The sequence below is a fragment of the Hydra vulgaris genome, chromosome 03 (assembly GCF_038396675.1).
Source record: "Hydra vulgaris chromosome 03, alternate assembly HydraT2T_AEP".
In the NCBI taxonomy this organism is placed as follows: Eukaryota; Metazoa; Cnidaria; class Hydrozoa; order Anthoathecata; family Hydridae; genus Hydra; species Hydra vulgaris.
This window is the reverse complement of record NC_088922.1, coordinates 22,307,138-22,324,826: the sequence shown is the minus strand read 5'-3', so window position 1 is coordinate 22,324,826 and position 17,689 is coordinate 22,307,138. Positions and strand designations below refer to the sequence as shown.

Sequence of the window (17,689 nt, the reverse complement as noted above, 5' to 3'; positions counted from 1 at the left end):
AGTTCGGCAATTCAACAATTATTCAACAATTCAAAAAGTTCAACAATTATTATCAAAAATTATTATAAACAAAAAGTTTAACAATTATTATCTTAGTTCAGTATAACCAACTAGGGTAATGTGGAATTATTAGCTTTGCTATCAAATTCTAGTCATCAATTCCAGAAACAATACCAAAGATCAAACTAAGCCAGTAAAGTTTGTTTTATTTGTAAAATAGGTATTGCAATGTCATAACATTGTCAAACTGAACAGTGTCATATTTTTATTTGTTAAGGAAGTCAGATGTAAGAGCAAAATCATCATCATCAGATATCCTTTTTATGATCCCACTGATTTTCTTTTGACAGTGCAGTATTTGACAAACATTTCTTCATGAGACAATATCTGAGGTTGGACTCTGCAAGTTAGCAGCAACAACAAACCAAGTTACAATACCACCTATTCCATCACATGGTGATTTCCCATAGCTTATTGAAGAGAAATTTAAGGTGTAACAAACTGAAAAATCTTCAGCATGGTGAGATCAATTGTAAAAGCTTTATACTGTCCAGCACAGTCATCAGAAAAATAAAGAATTTTGTAATTATTGGACAAAGATTAAAAACAATGCCTCTAATTTCTCTTTCATGCATTATATGAATGAATGAGATAATTGAATGAAGGAAATACTTCTTTTTGCTCCAATAGGAACTCTTTATCTTGTCTTGTACTACAAAAGTTTAATTCTCTTAAAAATCACCCAGGACAATTACATCATCAAAAGTAATTCTCTCTTTAAGATGTTTTAGATAGTTTGATTAAGATTTTGATGAATGAGAAGTAATTTTTTCAAACTTTTTAAACAAAGGCTCTATGAATTCATTTAACAAAAGCTGTGTTGTTAACAGTTCAGTTCTATCTGTTGTTGTCAACTGTTAGAAATCTAATGAATGTTCATTTTCATCACCTTCATTGTTTTCATATTGCTTTTCTGTGTCATCATTTTGTGTCAGATACGGTTAAAAAAAATTAAGACAGCTTGGATGCCTGGACAACTGTTGCATCAGTAAAACATGCAAATTTTTTGATTCTTTGCTGCAGAAAATCATTTTAATAGCTTCATGATTAGATGTCTAAAGTCCTACAGCACTCAACATGGTGTATTGTACAAAACCAAATAAAATATATACCTTTTGAACCACCAAATATGCACTTATAAGGACTGCAAAATTCGAATTTAATTTTATGATCTGGGTACTTTAGTTTCTACACAACATAAAGCTTCTTAAGGTTACACAAAATAAATTATTTTGTGCTTATTTTTTCAAAATACTAACAGGGGTTATTTGAGGAAAATAATTTAGGTGGTGGTACCCCCCTGAAATTTGCCAGAAATTTCTGTAAAAACAGGCATTTTTTTTGGAAAGAAAGCAGTTTTTACCGTAAAAAACAAAAAGTTCTGAATTATTTTTGCTGATTTGATGCTGTTCAAACAGATCAGGATATGCTGTCTTTTTTGTTGCAAACAAAAAAAACATAATATCTTTGCCTTTTGTAATTTTCCTTTTATAAACTGAAAACTCTTTTGCTGATCCTCTGATAGACCAAAATTTTGGGGTCAATTTTGGGGTTACAATTTGAAGTTGCTGCCTTCTGTCACTAACTTTAAGTTTTTCTTAAAGTATCATGGATTCCTCAAGAAAGTCTAAATCCTCCACTATATGTTAGCAATGAAGGTAGCAATTGAGTTCTGAACAAATACCTTTTTATATGAGATATTGTTATTGTTTTGAATTAAAATTAATCTTCTGGATTTTTAAACAAACTAAAAAGCAGTAAAGTCACTTGCAGAAAAAAGAATTCTATGACTTACTGCCAGTCAAACATTTCCTTTCAAAAATAGCAAACATTAATAGTAAGTTTTATTTCCAAGAAATTGTGCTTAATGGTTTTCAAAATGCACAAAGTTTTGTTAAAATTTTGAAATCACCAATTGTTAGTATAGTTGTATTGTTAGTAACAATTGTATTGCTAGTAACAATAGTATTGCTAGTAACAATAGTATTGTTAGTAACAATCGTATTGTTTGTAACCAAGTCTATAAAAAGTGTTTGATATGTATGGAATGATAATCATAACACTGCTGGTTGTCTTAAAAAGTATCAATAATGCACTGGCTGATGGTAGCATTGAAAAATTATATGATTTTCATAGTAAACCATTACATCACACTGGCTTCAGTGTTGTTGTAAACAATATATTGGATGGTTGGCACATCTTAGTTGATTACAAATATTTAGCACAACTTAAAGCTAAGTACTGTAGAGTATGATATCAAATTTTTTCAAGTTTTATAAAAAAAAAGTAGAGTTTGGACTTTTCTGCTTCTTGATAAATTTTTATTTGTATTGCCTGTATTAATTGCAAAAGTTGAATACCTTTTTTTTTTCTTAAAAGTTGAGTTAAAACAGATACACAAAATTATTTAAATGAAAAGTTATTGATCAATTTGATTCAGGTGTGCCTGGAAAATAATGAATCAGACAAGCAAAAAGTTTATTCAAAAAGAATCAGGCAAGCAAAAAGTTTATTCAAAAAAAGAAAAACTACTACATAAACACTAATCGATTTCAAATTGGCATCAGATGAATAAGGAGGAATAGAATAGAATAAATTTAGAATATTTTCTAATGATTTTAGTTAATAGGTATTAGATTACAAAAAGAGTTAATAGGTAATAAATTACATAAATCATTGTTATTTATTATCACTTACTTTTTCTAATATTTAATTAATATGATTATAAATTACAAATCTTTGTAATTTATTACCATATTAATCAAATATTAGAAATTTTTCTTTCTAATCTTTAATTAGTTTTCTAAAAGTGAAAATATATTTTACAAAATAATTAAAAAGTTAATTGAAAATTAAATTAAATTTAGAAAACTTTTAAGTTAAATATTAAAGTTGCTAAAATAACTTTAAAGTGTTATCATTTTTAAATTAATAAAAAGCTTTGTGCATGAGAATTATTTCAAATGTCAGCAGTTATTTTGAGTAGAGTAAAACCGGGTCAAACCACCCACCATATCATTCCGCACACTTATCCAAATTGTGAAATAAAAACCAAATGGATATGGTTATGAAAAAAATAAAAATAGATTCAAATACAGAACTATCTCCTCTATTCGAATTAATAAAATTATATGCCAATTCAACTCCATTTTTTTCTTTTTTTATACAACTTTAACAGGGAGTCAAAAATTTTTATATATTTTTTATCGTTGTGAACAAAATAGCGCTTGAACCGAAACTAATATGAAAATAATTTTAGCACTATCTTGTTGGAAATTTAATTTTAATTCTGATAGTATAATTTTTATGCAGCTAGAACAAAAAGTGAAATAAAAAATCAAAAAAAAGTAAAAAAAACTCTTTTTTCTGATAAAACTGCACACTCAATTAATTACTTAGTTTAGTTTTTCACAAGTGACTAAGCGCCTATCTTTATCTAATTAACTAAGTGTTAATTCCGGTTTAATTATGAATAAAATATAATACTATTTGATAATATAATAAACTCTTACTCATTAAAAACCAATTATTATATTATTTCTCAATATAATCATCACTCACTCAATTCAATTTAACTCGCTCACTTTAACATGTCAACCAGAAAAACAAAAGCATGCAAGGAAGACGATATACTAGCTGAATTAACTGATATGAAAGAAAATAAAACATCGCTGAGAAAAGCTGCATTCAAACATGGCGTTCCAGTCTCAACGCTCAAAGATCGCAAAAATAACAACAACAAAGGCTTCCATGGCTCAGGTACAAAAACAGTACTATCAAATGAAACAGAAAGATTGATGATACATGCATTCCAATCACTTGGTGACTGGGGTTATGGTTTAATCCAAAATGAAATCCTAGAATATGTATGTGGCTACCTTAAAGGTAAAGACCATTTGCACTTATTCAAAAGTGGTAAAGACTGGTTTTATGCCTTTTTGAAAAGATGGTCAAAAGAAATTTCAACATTAAAAGCGGATGACTTAGCATCTAAAAGAGCTGCTTCTTGTACGCCAGAAATAATTGATCGTTATTTTGAATGCGTTGCCAAGTAACATCAACAGACTGGTATAACTTCTGGGTTGCATATTTGGAATTGTGATGAAACAGATTTTTCGGGTGATCAAGGCAAAGCAACCATAGTGTGTCAAAAAGGGACAAGACATACATTTAAACTTGCTGGCAACAATAAAAAAGTTCATCATACTGTAAAAAATTGCTGCAATGCTGATGGGCATTTTGCACCACCATTTGTGATATACAAAGCCAATAAAAAATTTTGTCCTGACTGGGCAAGAGGTGGTCCAGTTGGCACCAAATATTCAATTTCAAAATCAGGTTGGATGGAGCACAATACGTTTATTGAATGGCTAAAAGTAATATTTATACCCGAAACTGAGTAAATTGGTGGTATTCATATTTTAGTATTAGATGGGCATACAACTCACATAGCTTTGAAAGCGGAATTGCTGTGCAAAAAACACAATATAATCTTGATTTGTTTACCAGAGCATTCACATATTCACATATTCTACAACAATTGGGTAGAGGTGTCTATTGTCATGTCAAACAAGCATTGAAACAAATTCTTACAAAGTATTACAAAGACTCAAAATGTGAGAATTTAGATTAATAAAATTTTCCACTTTTGCTCAAACTGCTGTACGAGAGTGGTAAATGTTTTACACGCTTGCATGCAATCGCTGGTTTCCAGTACACTGGCTTAAAAACAGAGTTGAGATAGAGTTCAAGCAAGAAATCAATCACGTGTTAAGAAATTGAAGCAGTGCAACTTGTTAAAACTTGGCGGAAAATATATTACCAAAGAAAATGCGATCCAGTTCCTCAAACAAAAATTTGAAGAAAAAGTAACAAAGGAAGCCATGAAAGTTGCTAAACTTAACGCAAATCGTAGACTCTATGCCAAGTACTCAAATGCCTGAGCATAGCAATGCTGAGCAACCTCAGCAAAACAATAATGAAGAACAAGTACCAGCAGCCAAACGATTAAAAGTTGCAAAGTGTAAAAAGTGTAGAGTACAATTACACACAGAAATGTTACAATGCGAAAATTCGATGTGTCGGGAACAGTTGTGCAAAGAAACATGTTTACCAAAGCAATGTGTAGTTGGAACTAAATTTTTTTGTTGCAAAAAATTTCAAAACTTTAATATAGTATCCTAAATATAAGTTGATAATAATAAAAAAAAGGTAAAATTTAAAAATTTTAATGTTTTCTCAAGTGTGCAGTTTTATCAAAATGTCACCTAAAACCGCACAATTTTTTTCTCTTTGCATTTAATATTTTTGATAATTTTTTTTTTTTTTTAACATCTATTATCTTATGTAGTTTTTTATTAGCTATCTATTAAAAAAAAGGAAAAATAAAAAAGTGATTTAATTTTTATTGATAAGTGTGCGGTTTGACCCAGTTTTATTGATAAGTGTGCGGTTTGACCCAGTTTTATTGATAAGTGTGCGGTTTGACCCAGTTTTATTGATAAGTGTGCGGTTTGACCCAGTTTTATTGATAAGTGTGCGGTTTTACTCTATTAGTTATTTATTGTAAAACTTTGTTGTTGTTGTTGTTTTGTTGTGAGTTTTTGTTTAAAAAAAAGCAAAGATTTTATTTTAAAATATTATGAAAGTAATACAAATTGACTTATTTTAAAGTTATAACAACTGTTATAAATGTTAGATGACAGATGACATTCACTTTCTAGTTTATTTCCAGATGTTAGATGACATTCACTTTCTAGTTTAATTCCAATAGAGAACTGTTTACAGTTACACTAAGAAACTGAATTTCCAAATAAGAAACAATCATTTTATTTAAACTTAAAAATTTGCTGTTTTGACATTCCTTTAAACAATTATACTTTTAATTTGGACTTTGATTCATTTAATCTAATTTAAGTCTTTCATATATATTTTCTTTTTTAAATGATAAAGTATAATAAAGTAAATGGTAAAGTATATTTAATACTAGCTACAAAAGAAAAATTTGTTTTTAGTTTTTTCTTAATAAAAATAGCATTAAAAATTTGAAATCAAATCTATACTAAATTTGTAACCTCAAATTTTAGCTGAAAAAGCGCAGTTTAATACAATGCATAAAAAAAAATTTATAAATGCAAGATATGTTAAGATAAAAAAGTAAAGGTAAGAGACTTAACTCTGGAACAATTAATGGGGTAGCATTGCCTAATCTAGAAACCATTCAATATTTCTAAAACATTTCAAAATAATATAGTACTTTTCAAAGTTATTTAGGCATTTATAGAACTCTTAATGAGTAGCAAGTTATCAGGTTAAAATAAAAAATATATTAAATGCTTTTTATTTTATTAAGTTAAAACAGTTTTGAATACGTTTTTCAGTATGATCTTTTTTTTAAAAAATTGCCATCTTTTACCCCTTTTTATTATTTTTTTTCCATCTTTATGTTATCAGTCTTGGAATAAAGGTTTTTGGTTTTAAGATAAATAATGTCCTAATGTCTGTTTTCTGTGTTAAGATAAATGATGCCTTGATGTCTTTCAAAAATATTCATTTCATTGCTTTCTATTTTATTAGAACAAAAGAACTTTTTTGATTACTCAATATGAAGATAACAATGTATTGAAGATAACAATTTATAAGTATTGTAAATAACATAAATTATTTGTAATATGTTCTTGTCAAAATTGTTAACCAGTAATCTTTTCAACAGTATAATGGAGTTGTGTACTAGATAAGTTTGAAGTTGTGCATAAATATATTTCTCTGACCAAAATGAATTTTTTTTTGTTGGTGATTCTAAACATATTTCTAGCGATTCTAAACATATTTTATTTTTTTGCATCAACATGTTTTTATTGTATTTAATTTAAGCATAGTTATAATAATTATTTTTGTATCAACATTTTTAATACAAACATTTTGTTGTATCCAATTTAAGCATACTTTATTATTTAATTTTATTTTACTCTTCTAATGTATTTTAGCTGTGTTGGTTTATAAAGAATATCCCAATATGAAAAATATCATATAATACTCTTGTATACTTTTAATGAAAAATTTCATGAAATTTATTAAAAGTTAAAAGAAAGTTAATTGTTTGCTTGGTGAAAAAATTTAAATGAAACATTAGTTGCAGTTATTTGTTAACATCAAGTTGTATTTCTTTAAAGTTAATTCATTAGAAATGGATTATAGTTTAAAAAACTATATTAAATGGTGATTTGGTTAATATTTTTGATTTAGTTACTATTGGAAAAAATAAGCCAATTAGCTCAGAGAAACCTAAATGGAAATCAGAGACCCCCATTACAATAGGTCAACTAAGAAGTAAGAGAGATGAGTACTGGGAAACTCAGCCTGCATTTGGTGGAAGAGTAGAAATCTATGATGCACTAAGAGCTGCGTGTGAGACAGATGATATCACTTTGGCGCAAGCCATAGTTAATGGTGCTAACATAACACTTCCTTCAGGTTTTTATTTTTTGTATTTCACTTTCCTTAAAAAAAGTTTTAAAGCCCTAAATTGATAATTTATGCAAATTATACAAGTTAATTTATTCATGCAAAGTCATTTATTGTTCGTATTTGATTTTTTTCTTTTGAATATTTCAGATAACATTTTAATTGGGTAGTGTATTAGGTATATAAAATAGGTTCAAAATATTAAAGAAATTTGATAATAAAAAAAAAATATCAGGGATTTTAATAATAACTATTTTAATTTTTAGAACAAATGGTTGTTTTTTTGTTATTAAAATGGTCAAAGTTAAAGAGACCCCCAGTGCCAAGACAAGTTGTTTTCATATCTTAAATAAACTTTAGGAAATAAGTATAGAAATAATTTAATTTACTTTTATTTAATTTAATAAAAAATTTATCAGCTTTTTTGTAACTTTGCCATCTTATTTCTGTTTCTAAGCAATTTTTAAGCTTACAATTCTGTTGAGTTTTTTTTTTTTTTAATAAAAATATCTGGTCTGTTTAATGAATTGTGTATATATCGTAGAGATTTTTTTAATAAAAATATCTGGTTTGTTTAATGAATGGTGTATATATCGTAGAGATTTTTTTAATAAAAATATCTGGTTTGTTTAATGAATGGTGTATATATCGTAGAGATTTTTTTAATAAAAATATCTGGTTTGTTTAATGAATGGTGTATATATCGTAGAGATTTTTTTAATAAAAATATCTGGTTTGTTTAATGAATGGTGTATATATCGTAGAGATTTTTTTAATAAAAATATCTGGTTTGTTTAATGAATGGTGTATATATCGTAGAGATTTTTTTAATAAAAATATCTGGTTTGTTTAATGAATGGTGTATATATCGTAGAGATTTTTTTAATAAAAATATCTGGTTTGTTTAATGAATGGTGTATATATCGTAGAGATTTTTTTAATAAAAATATCTGGTTTGTTTAATGAATGGTGTATATATCGTAGAGATTTTTTTAATAAAAATATCTGGTTTGTTTAATGAATGGTGTATATATCGTAGAGATTTTTTAAATAAAAATATCTGGTTTGTTTAATGAATGGTGTATATATCGTAGAGATTTTTTTAATAAAAATATCTGGTTTGTTTAATGAATGGTGTATATATCGTAGAGATTTGTTTAATGAATGGTGTATATATCGTAGAGATTTTTTTAAGCTATTTATACATTTTATTTACATAATACACATTAATTACACATTATAATTTTCACATTTGCTTATGTTTTCCCCTTTTTAATTTGCAATTATAGTTTACTTTTTCGCTACATTTTAGTTCAAGAAATATAATTATAAATATATATTAAAATAACACTTAAAAAAAAAAATACTATTAAAAAATAACAAGTTCATTAAAGTTTCATTGAAGTCTTTTAAAAAAAAGTTTATTTATACCTAATATATATGAAAAAAGGTAAAATCCAAACAAAAAAGTATAATTTAAAACAACAATATTTTTTAAATATAGTTTTAGTAAGTTTAACTCTAAACTTATTTTCTAAGGTTTATTTAAGATATAAACACAACTTGCTCACTTGGAGATAACTTTAACAAACTTTAATTTATTTTCTAAGGTTTATTTAAGATATGAACACAACTTGCTCACTTGGAGATAACTTTAACAAACTTTAATTTATTTTCTAAGGTTTGTTTAAGATATGAACACACTTGTCTCACTTGGATATTACTTCAATAAATTTTAAGTTACATAAGTTTTAGGAAGCTAAAATTTACATAATTTAGGAGCTGAAAAATTTTATTTGAAAAAGTTTATCCTGGTTCGATGATCTATGACTCAACCTAATTTTAGCTTCCTAAAATTATAGATTACGTCATTTTTGATTTTGATGAATTGACAACATTTGCATTTTTATATTTACATCGAGTCAAAACATGAACTACAAATTTTTCAAAATTTTGAGATTTTGGTCGACTAAGTTTTCAGTCTACTATATTTTTGATAAGCTAAATTTTCAGCCTAATGTAGTTGAAATGGATTGTTTTATCAATTGACTTAAATAACTACATTTGTTGTGGTATACATGCATGTTGTGGTATGCATATTTGTTCTGGTATGTATATTTGTTCTGGTATGTATTTTTTTTTATAAGTTTAAAAGAATAACATTTGAAAATTGAGAAAGTTTTCTTTTAATTAAAAAAGTGCTTGCTCGAATCAAGGCCCTTAGTCAATAGGTGTACACTTTGCTTTGTTTATGGCTATATCAAATGATGTATGTACACATCTTACTCATCTCATATGCTACATCTATGCCAAAAAATATTTTTTAAATGTATAAAATCATCTATACAATATGTGAGTTTTTTTAAATATATTAACCAATATTCTGTAATCTTTCACACTTAAATAGTTAACACATAACACAAGGTAACATTAAGTTACCTTGTGTTATGTTATTGTTATCTTGGATATCGTTATATCTTGATATTGAAGTTATAAGAATGATAAATATATTTAAATGAGATAGTGTTGTTGTAAGAGTGTGCTTGGTTCATAAGCAAGAAGTTCCAAGTTTGATCCCCACCACATCACTTATTTCTTCACACAACAACCTTGTTTGTTCAGAATAATGTTTCAGAGTTGTAGAGTTGAGAGAGGGCTGTAACCACAATCAAGTAGCCTCCTTGATTGTAGTGGCCTTTTCAGCCTTAGAGAAGTGACTTAACATAAAAAAAATTTTAAAAAATAAGTTCATGGCAAATAATATCAATTTGTCAATGCGGATTTTAAATTATGTAGTTTTTAAAAAAAACATTTTTAATAAAAAATCTTTTTGAGCTTTGAGAATAAAATGTTCTTGCAAAATATCAGATGTTCTGACAGTTCACCAATTAAACATGACATATTCTGATAGTTCGCCAATCAAATATGAGATATTTTGACTGTTCACCAATCATAATCAATAGAAAGTCAACAAACCCAGTTTTTAAATCGTTGTAGTAAAATTTTGAAAAAAAATTGTTAAATCAAATTGATTTGAAATCAAATTGAACAACATATTCTTTGATAAACAGTTACTACACTGCCATTCATAAAAATCATTGAATAGAATATTGATTGAGTGGCATTTTCTAAACGCCCAAAAGGGAAAATTATCACAAACAAAATTTGCGGTTCTTAACAACTTTTATAAGTGTAGTTACCAAAACTTATTAAACAGTTTTAATAAGTTATTTTAAAACTATTTAATAAGTTATTACTATAAGTTATTTTATAGTGAAAAAGTTATTATCATAACTTATTAAGCTATGAAACATATAACTATGAAATAGAAAGCTATTGAATATTTTATATTTTACTTATTTTATTACTATTATTTATTTTATTATTATATTTTCCTATTTATTGTTTTATATTTTATACTACTATTTATTATTTTATATTTATTATATTTATTATTTTATACTACTATTTATTTACTTTATATACTATTTTATACTATTATAAACTATTTTTATTTTCATTTCTTCTTTTTCACTGTTATTTTTTTTTTTTTTAATTTTTTACTTTTTTTTCTTTATTTCAAATTTTTGTTGTTCGGAAAATGTTTGGCATTTGCGAAGAATTAAGCTTCAAATATGGTTTTTTTGTTAAACTGGCATTTCTTTTTTTTTTTTTTTTTTTTTTGGGAGGGGGGGGGGGAGATGCCGTTGACTATCATTAAATAAGATGTGGACAAAATTTTATGGTACTAATAAAACTTTTAAGTTACAAACAAAACTTTTAAGTTACAAACAAAACTTTTAATTTACAAATAAAACTTTTAAGGTAAAAATAAAATTTTTAAGGTACAAATAAAACTTTTAATTTACAAATAAAACTTTTAAGGTACAAATAAAACTTTTAAGATTTAAACATAAAGTGTTTGACATTTTAATAAATATTTTTTTTATGTTTATTATCAGTTTTTTTAATAGATGCTATAATAAAGTTTGTCCTATTGAAACGATTCTAAAGTCTTTCTTTGGAAAACTTTGGAAATCTAGATGTTAGATACTTGTGTAGCAAATATGTTTTATAGTTAGATCTCGATGCTAATAATAAAATTATAAAATGAATTGAGATTCAATTTTTATTTATTTTAGTCAAGTTTTTTTCTCTACTGCAATCTCTTTTCCAAACATTTGCTCTGTAATGACTTTTTAACGACGTTCCTAAAAATATAACTTTTGATTATCTTTATGTTTTATTTTTTTAGATTTAACATCCATTTTTCTTCACTTTTGTGATTTTTAATTTAAATATGGTAATAAAATTTCAAAGAAGTTAGAATCAGTTTTCAAGTAAAAACTGGTTCTCTGGTTTCTTTGAAGCTTTTTTTAGAATTTTCTTTTTTGATTTTAAATTGCAAGACAGGTTGCAAGTGCGTTGTTTGAATGTTAACTAAAAGTAATTTTATTTTACAGAAAGAAAAAAAAACTATGATTAAATAAATTTTTTAATTGTAGGAGTTTAAATAAATTTCTTTAAAATTTAGACAGTTTTGAAAAATTTCGAACAAAATTTATGTTAACTTACGAGTTTTAAATTTTATTATGAAAATCTATTTATTAATGCCTATAATAATGAACAACTAAAATAGATTTAAATCAATGGAGTACAGTTTCAATTTTAGATTTAGTTGAGGCTCAACAGGAGTTAAAGGAACGCTTGTGATTTATTTTTGGATTAGACTTTAATATCTTTTATAATAATGATAATTGCAGTTAATGATAATGATAATTGCAGTTAATGATAATGATAATTGCAGTTAATGATAATGATAATTACAGTTATTAATTCCAGTATTTTTTTTCTATTCATGTTAAGTTTGTTATTTTATATTTTAGGTTCTTTGACTGATGCATATGACGAGTTAGGTAATCATTACACAATTCCAATATATTGTATAAGTCTTCCAACAAACATTATAAATTTGGATGAAAATTCGAGTACCTCTGGCAGCTCTAAAGAAATAATCACTGAACAAGCGTCTGGTGAAGAAATTATTATTAAGATACGTTTATCTACTACCAATAAAGACGTGAAGATGTCTGTACGCACAGGGGAAACTATTGGCGCAATAAAGCGTAGAATACACGCAGACTTTGGAGTAGCGCCCTCAAAACAACGATGTTTTTATTCGGGTAAACTTTTATATGATAAACTTACAATAGAAGAAACAAAAATTTCTAAAGGATTTGTAATGCAAGTTATTGTCTCAGAGCCTTAATCAGTGAAGCTTTTGTAAAAAACAAAATTACGTATCTTTTTACATTCTCTGTTAGGGAATGTTAAAAACTTCATAACATAACATCTTTTCTATTAACTTATTACTACATAAATTAAAGTTTTATGCCAATTAGAGTATTTGAATAAAAACCAATGAAATTTACTTGAATTTCATCTATTTTAACTTTTTTTTTCTTCTTCTTTCTCTGAAATTGAAATAAAAAACTGGAAACCTGCCAAATAACTAATTTGCTTTGTATCTTTTTTTAAATTTGAATATTTTTTTAATTTGCTTTACTAAACCTTTCAATAGATGATGCTTTTGATTTTTTAAATGAAGGAATAAAATTCGTTCATTTAAAAATTATAATTTATTTATTTATAAATAGTTTTTTTTTTCATAAATATTTCACGCTAAATTATAAATATTATCATAGTTATATATATAATTATGATAATAAATAATGTTAAAGGTAACATTGTTCTTTTTTTTCAAATTGTTTGTAATATATTTTTTAATCGTTGATATCTTTATTGATCTTCGATTATAATATATTTCAAATGTTTTTTGCGCGCTTTTTTAATATAAGGTTCTAAAACTTAAGTACCATATAATTATGGTCGTAAGTGATCGTCCATAAAGTGCGTACGCTCGGATGCGGGAAAGGGGTCTGCATATGGCAAGATGAGGGGCGGGGGTGATGTAGTTGTCAGTTATAAAAGTAAGAAGACACTAAATTAAAAAAAAAACATCATAAAATGTTGGGTAGGTAGGTTAAAGGCGTAGGTACTTTTAGGGAGGTGGAAGGTACTCAAAAAAGCATGCATCAAAATGCGGGTGAGGGTCGGAATAAAAGCGTAGGTACTTCATGGACAACCGTAAGCATGTAGTTAAAAAAAATGATCGAAGTAATTAAAATTTGACTTGAGAATACTTAGCTGTTTTTTTAGTTATACTTTTGCGTCGCACGTAGGCGAGTAAACATCTAGGTAATAAAGCAATTTATTAAAATTCATTCATTCAAAATGATTCATTTTTTAATTTACGAAAAAGTGCTTGAAATTTTCAAATCTCTCTATTTTCAAAAAACAAAGTTTTGAAATATGCTGATGTTTAACAGTCTTGTCCCTTTATCAAATGTAATAAAGATAATAAGACGTATGAATTTTCCTGTGTATCAAATGTCTTATAGTTGTCTATATTTATCTTTGGACTTGAAGATAGCTTTTATCTAGATTTATCTTAGACAATTAAAACGCGTCTTGTGTTTACTGGGTAGTTTCTCTATAAATAATTTTTTTATTAAGTATGAGTTTTCTATCTATAAACAGTTTTAGTAACAAATAGGTAATAGTATTACTGCATCTGCAATTACTTTAATACTACCATGGATACTGCAGATCATTATAATTGTTCTGTTAATATCTCAATATTTAATGACGACGTCAGCAGCAATATTTTTTGTCAGTTAAAAATAGACGCTCAGAAACATGCAACGTGTACAAGCTGGATCAGACCATCCACCACCGAGACTTGACTTTGAGTTTGTTAATGCTTCACAACTCTTACTGCATTTTTATACGTGTACACGAAATAAATGTGAAAGTAGAAAAACAACTAAAAAATAGTACTCCTCAATTTTTATTTCGAACCAAGTAATAATTTTAATACAATAATATAAGAAGATTAAATATTGAAAAAAAAAAATTAATTATTCCTGTGGGAATCTAATAAAATTTCGAGCTTTTGCGTCATGGTACCCATAAGCTTGCGCACAGAATAAGAATCAAAACTATTTGATGCTTTTTTAAATGATATTTTAATATCTTTAATGTTTCTGCAAAGTTTTTTTGTTTTTTTCTTTTAATAATAACTCAGTACTTTTCAATAACACTCAATTGTGGGCAGTTTGGAGGATTTTCTGTTTTAGGCACAAATTTCACATTATTCTTTTTATACCATTCCAAAGCTTACAATAATGAATTGAAGCTAAATCAGGTCAGAACACAGGTCTGTTATTGTGTGATTTAATGAGAGGTAAAAGGCGTTTTTGTAAACATTCTTTAACATATATTTGACCAGAAAGTGTGGACTGAGAAATACAAGATGCTGATTTTTTGCCACAACTGCAAATAGCTTGCCAAATCAAAGCTTTTTTTAGCGAACTTGTCATGTTTTGTGTATTTAAATTTCTCATCTGCTTTTCCTCTATATTTGACCACATAATAAACAGCACCAGGAATTTATTGATGATCGTACTTGATATAACTTATATATTTTGCGCGTTCCCTTAGTGAAAGGCATGGGTTATTCTTAAAACTGTTAACCAGTTTTAACTAGCTTTATTTCTTTAAAACCTTCCTTTCTTCCACCACCAGATTTGCGTTTGATCGATTTTGGTTGAGAAAAGCGTTGAATATCATGACTAACGGTGTATGGATGTATTTGCAACGATTTTGCTATCGAATTGTAGCTACTATTAGGATTTTGTAAGTATTTGTGCATAATTTTTTCTCTTACGTCTTCTATTTTTGTCATTTTTAAAACTAATTTCAAGTTAAATCTAAAAACGAACATATTTTTTTAAAACCACAACACGTTGTAAACAAAATTCAAAATAATTGAAAAGATTTTAATACAACCACTGAAAAAAAATGACGTGCTTATTCTTTCACATTTATTTCGTGTACACGCTTTAATCTCCGACACAAGAAAGTTGTTTAATGTTCTCCACCTAAGTGATTCTGAAGTTATCACCAGAGCAGTGAAAAGAAAATAGTGACAGTTGCCTCATAAATAGTCGTGAAGACTCTAACCGTTTTTTATGACTCCGCTGATTGAGAAGTGAAACTCATTCAAGATTACAATTCACAGTTAACAAAAGAAAGAAAAAGAGAAACAGTACTTATTGGAGGCTGTCCATGAATATTGTCACAAATTTCCAGATTTCATAATTGACACTTACTTGTTTAGACTTTCGAATACCGAATAAGTTTGTGGCACTGAAGACCGAATGTATTGACTACTGTTTAAAATATAAACTACAAAATAGCTAAAAATAATATAGCTGTGAGTCTTCGAGACAGTTTCAACTGTTGAATACAATAAATCTTTTGCTGTTGATCAATATCTAAAAATGTTTTAAACATAAAAAAAATTTTTACAAATTTTTGTTTTGTAGATGGATAAGAATGGTAGGTTATTTTGTAAACTTTTACATTTCGTAAACTTTTATATGAATGTTTGAATGTTTTGTAGTCTACATCATTACAACTTTTTGTCATTTACTGTAGAAAGCCCCTCAAAATTTTTAAGTTTTTAAAGATTTCCATCTTAAAATTAACACCGATTTCAAGAAGGATGCTTAATTCCTTTAAGTTTCATTAATTTAAAAGCTCTAATTTTCAAACCCATCAAAAAGATCGTAGTATTGCTTACTTTTCTTATAAAAATCTTTATTTAGAAGAAATCGACTTAATCTAAATTCAATGATTATGTTTTACAACAGAGCTCGTTACCTATATTGCAACATCTTACAAAGTTACATATTGCATTATGAGTAACAATAATTGCAGAAGAAAAAATCACTACAGTTGTTAAAGATTGAAACGGGAAATACAAGGCGAGTTTAACAGCAAGTCTTGAGGGGAGAGAAAAGACTTTTTTGCAAGTAAATTTTATGTTGGTATGGTAAAGTAAATAGTTAGCAAAATAATGTAAACAAGATATATTGATGAACCATTTTCTTTTGATTTACTAGATGACACTTTGAACAGGTCAAGCTGACACTTTGAACATGTCAAGTCTATAAAAATTTTATTCAAAGCTATACAATATAAATATATATTTGTAAAAATATTTTCATACTCATTCTTATTCGTTAATTATTGTTACCAATGTTCAGGGTCGGCCATAACATTGTGGGCCCGTGCAAAAAAATTTTAAGGTTCTTTTTACAAAATACGTTAGTTGCATAAAGCGTGGGTGCACAGCACCTATTGAAGCCGATTATTATAGTTTCTATACGAAAATTAAAATTAATTCAAATTACAAAAACTTTATTGCTGAAATATTTTTACATTTTCATTCTTATTCATTAATTTCTTTCATTAATTCAAACAATTTTCAATTGAAACGAATTTTCCGAACATTTCCTGAAGCAAACTTGTCTATCATAGAAGTAAAGTTCAATTGGTCGAAAACTTCTCGTTCAAAAGCCAGAAACCCCAAGCTGGATTAACTTTCTTGACTCATGGTCGAAAACAAATATGTTTTGATTAATTTTAATTTTGATAAGCTGTACTTTGCTGTAGCCACGGGCACTGGAGTTATTAGTATTTTCCTAAGAGCAACAGAAACATTCGAATAAATTTCATTCAAATATTTTGGCGCAATGAACATTAACACATTAATTAGCAACGTCATTTTGAAGAAAATACACAAGGAACTTCAAGCTCTTTGCGATTGCAGTAGCATTGGCAAGACTATTCTCAATCCGATTTTCTCGGATATTAGCCAGAATAGTACGTGTTACTTCCACAAATTTTGTAGATATGGAAATATAAATTTGAAGTTTCCGCAAACTTTGGTCCCTTTGCTTAGCTCCGTTAGCAAATCGCATGAGTTTACTGCATAGAACTTTGGCATGAAACTAAATGGATTTCACATGAAACTGAATAGCATGATTCAATTCCATGCCAAATTGCGATAGAAGCAATGAACGGAAACTAAATAATGTTGTCGACTAAGCTCTGTTCTTTTATTGAATGCTTTAATAAAGTACTGAAAAGAATAGACCACGATGTTTATGTTTTGTCATTCGACTGCTTAGTTATCTGACAATAGCTTTTACAAAAAGTAACGCGGTAAATTTTACTCTGAGTACATTTATAATAA

General features: G+C 27.0%; 1 protein-coding gene across 1 annotated transcript in view; it reads left to right on the top strand.

The window, feature by feature from the left end:
• The window catches only part of LOC100209923 (ubiquitin domain-containing protein 1), a 28,826-nt gene extending 15,557 nt beyond the window's left edge, over positions 1–13,269 (top strand). The window contains exons 2-3 of the mRNA XM_065792651.1: positions 7,306–7,533; positions 12,411–13,269. Coding sequence (XP_065648723.1) covers positions 7,306–7,533; positions 12,411–12,793 — 611 coding nt within the window. The 3' untranslated portion in view covers positions 12,794–13,269. The remainder of the gene's footprint in view (positions 1–7,305; positions 7,534–12,410) is intronic.
• Positions 13,270–17,689: the final 4,420 nt, after the last annotated feature.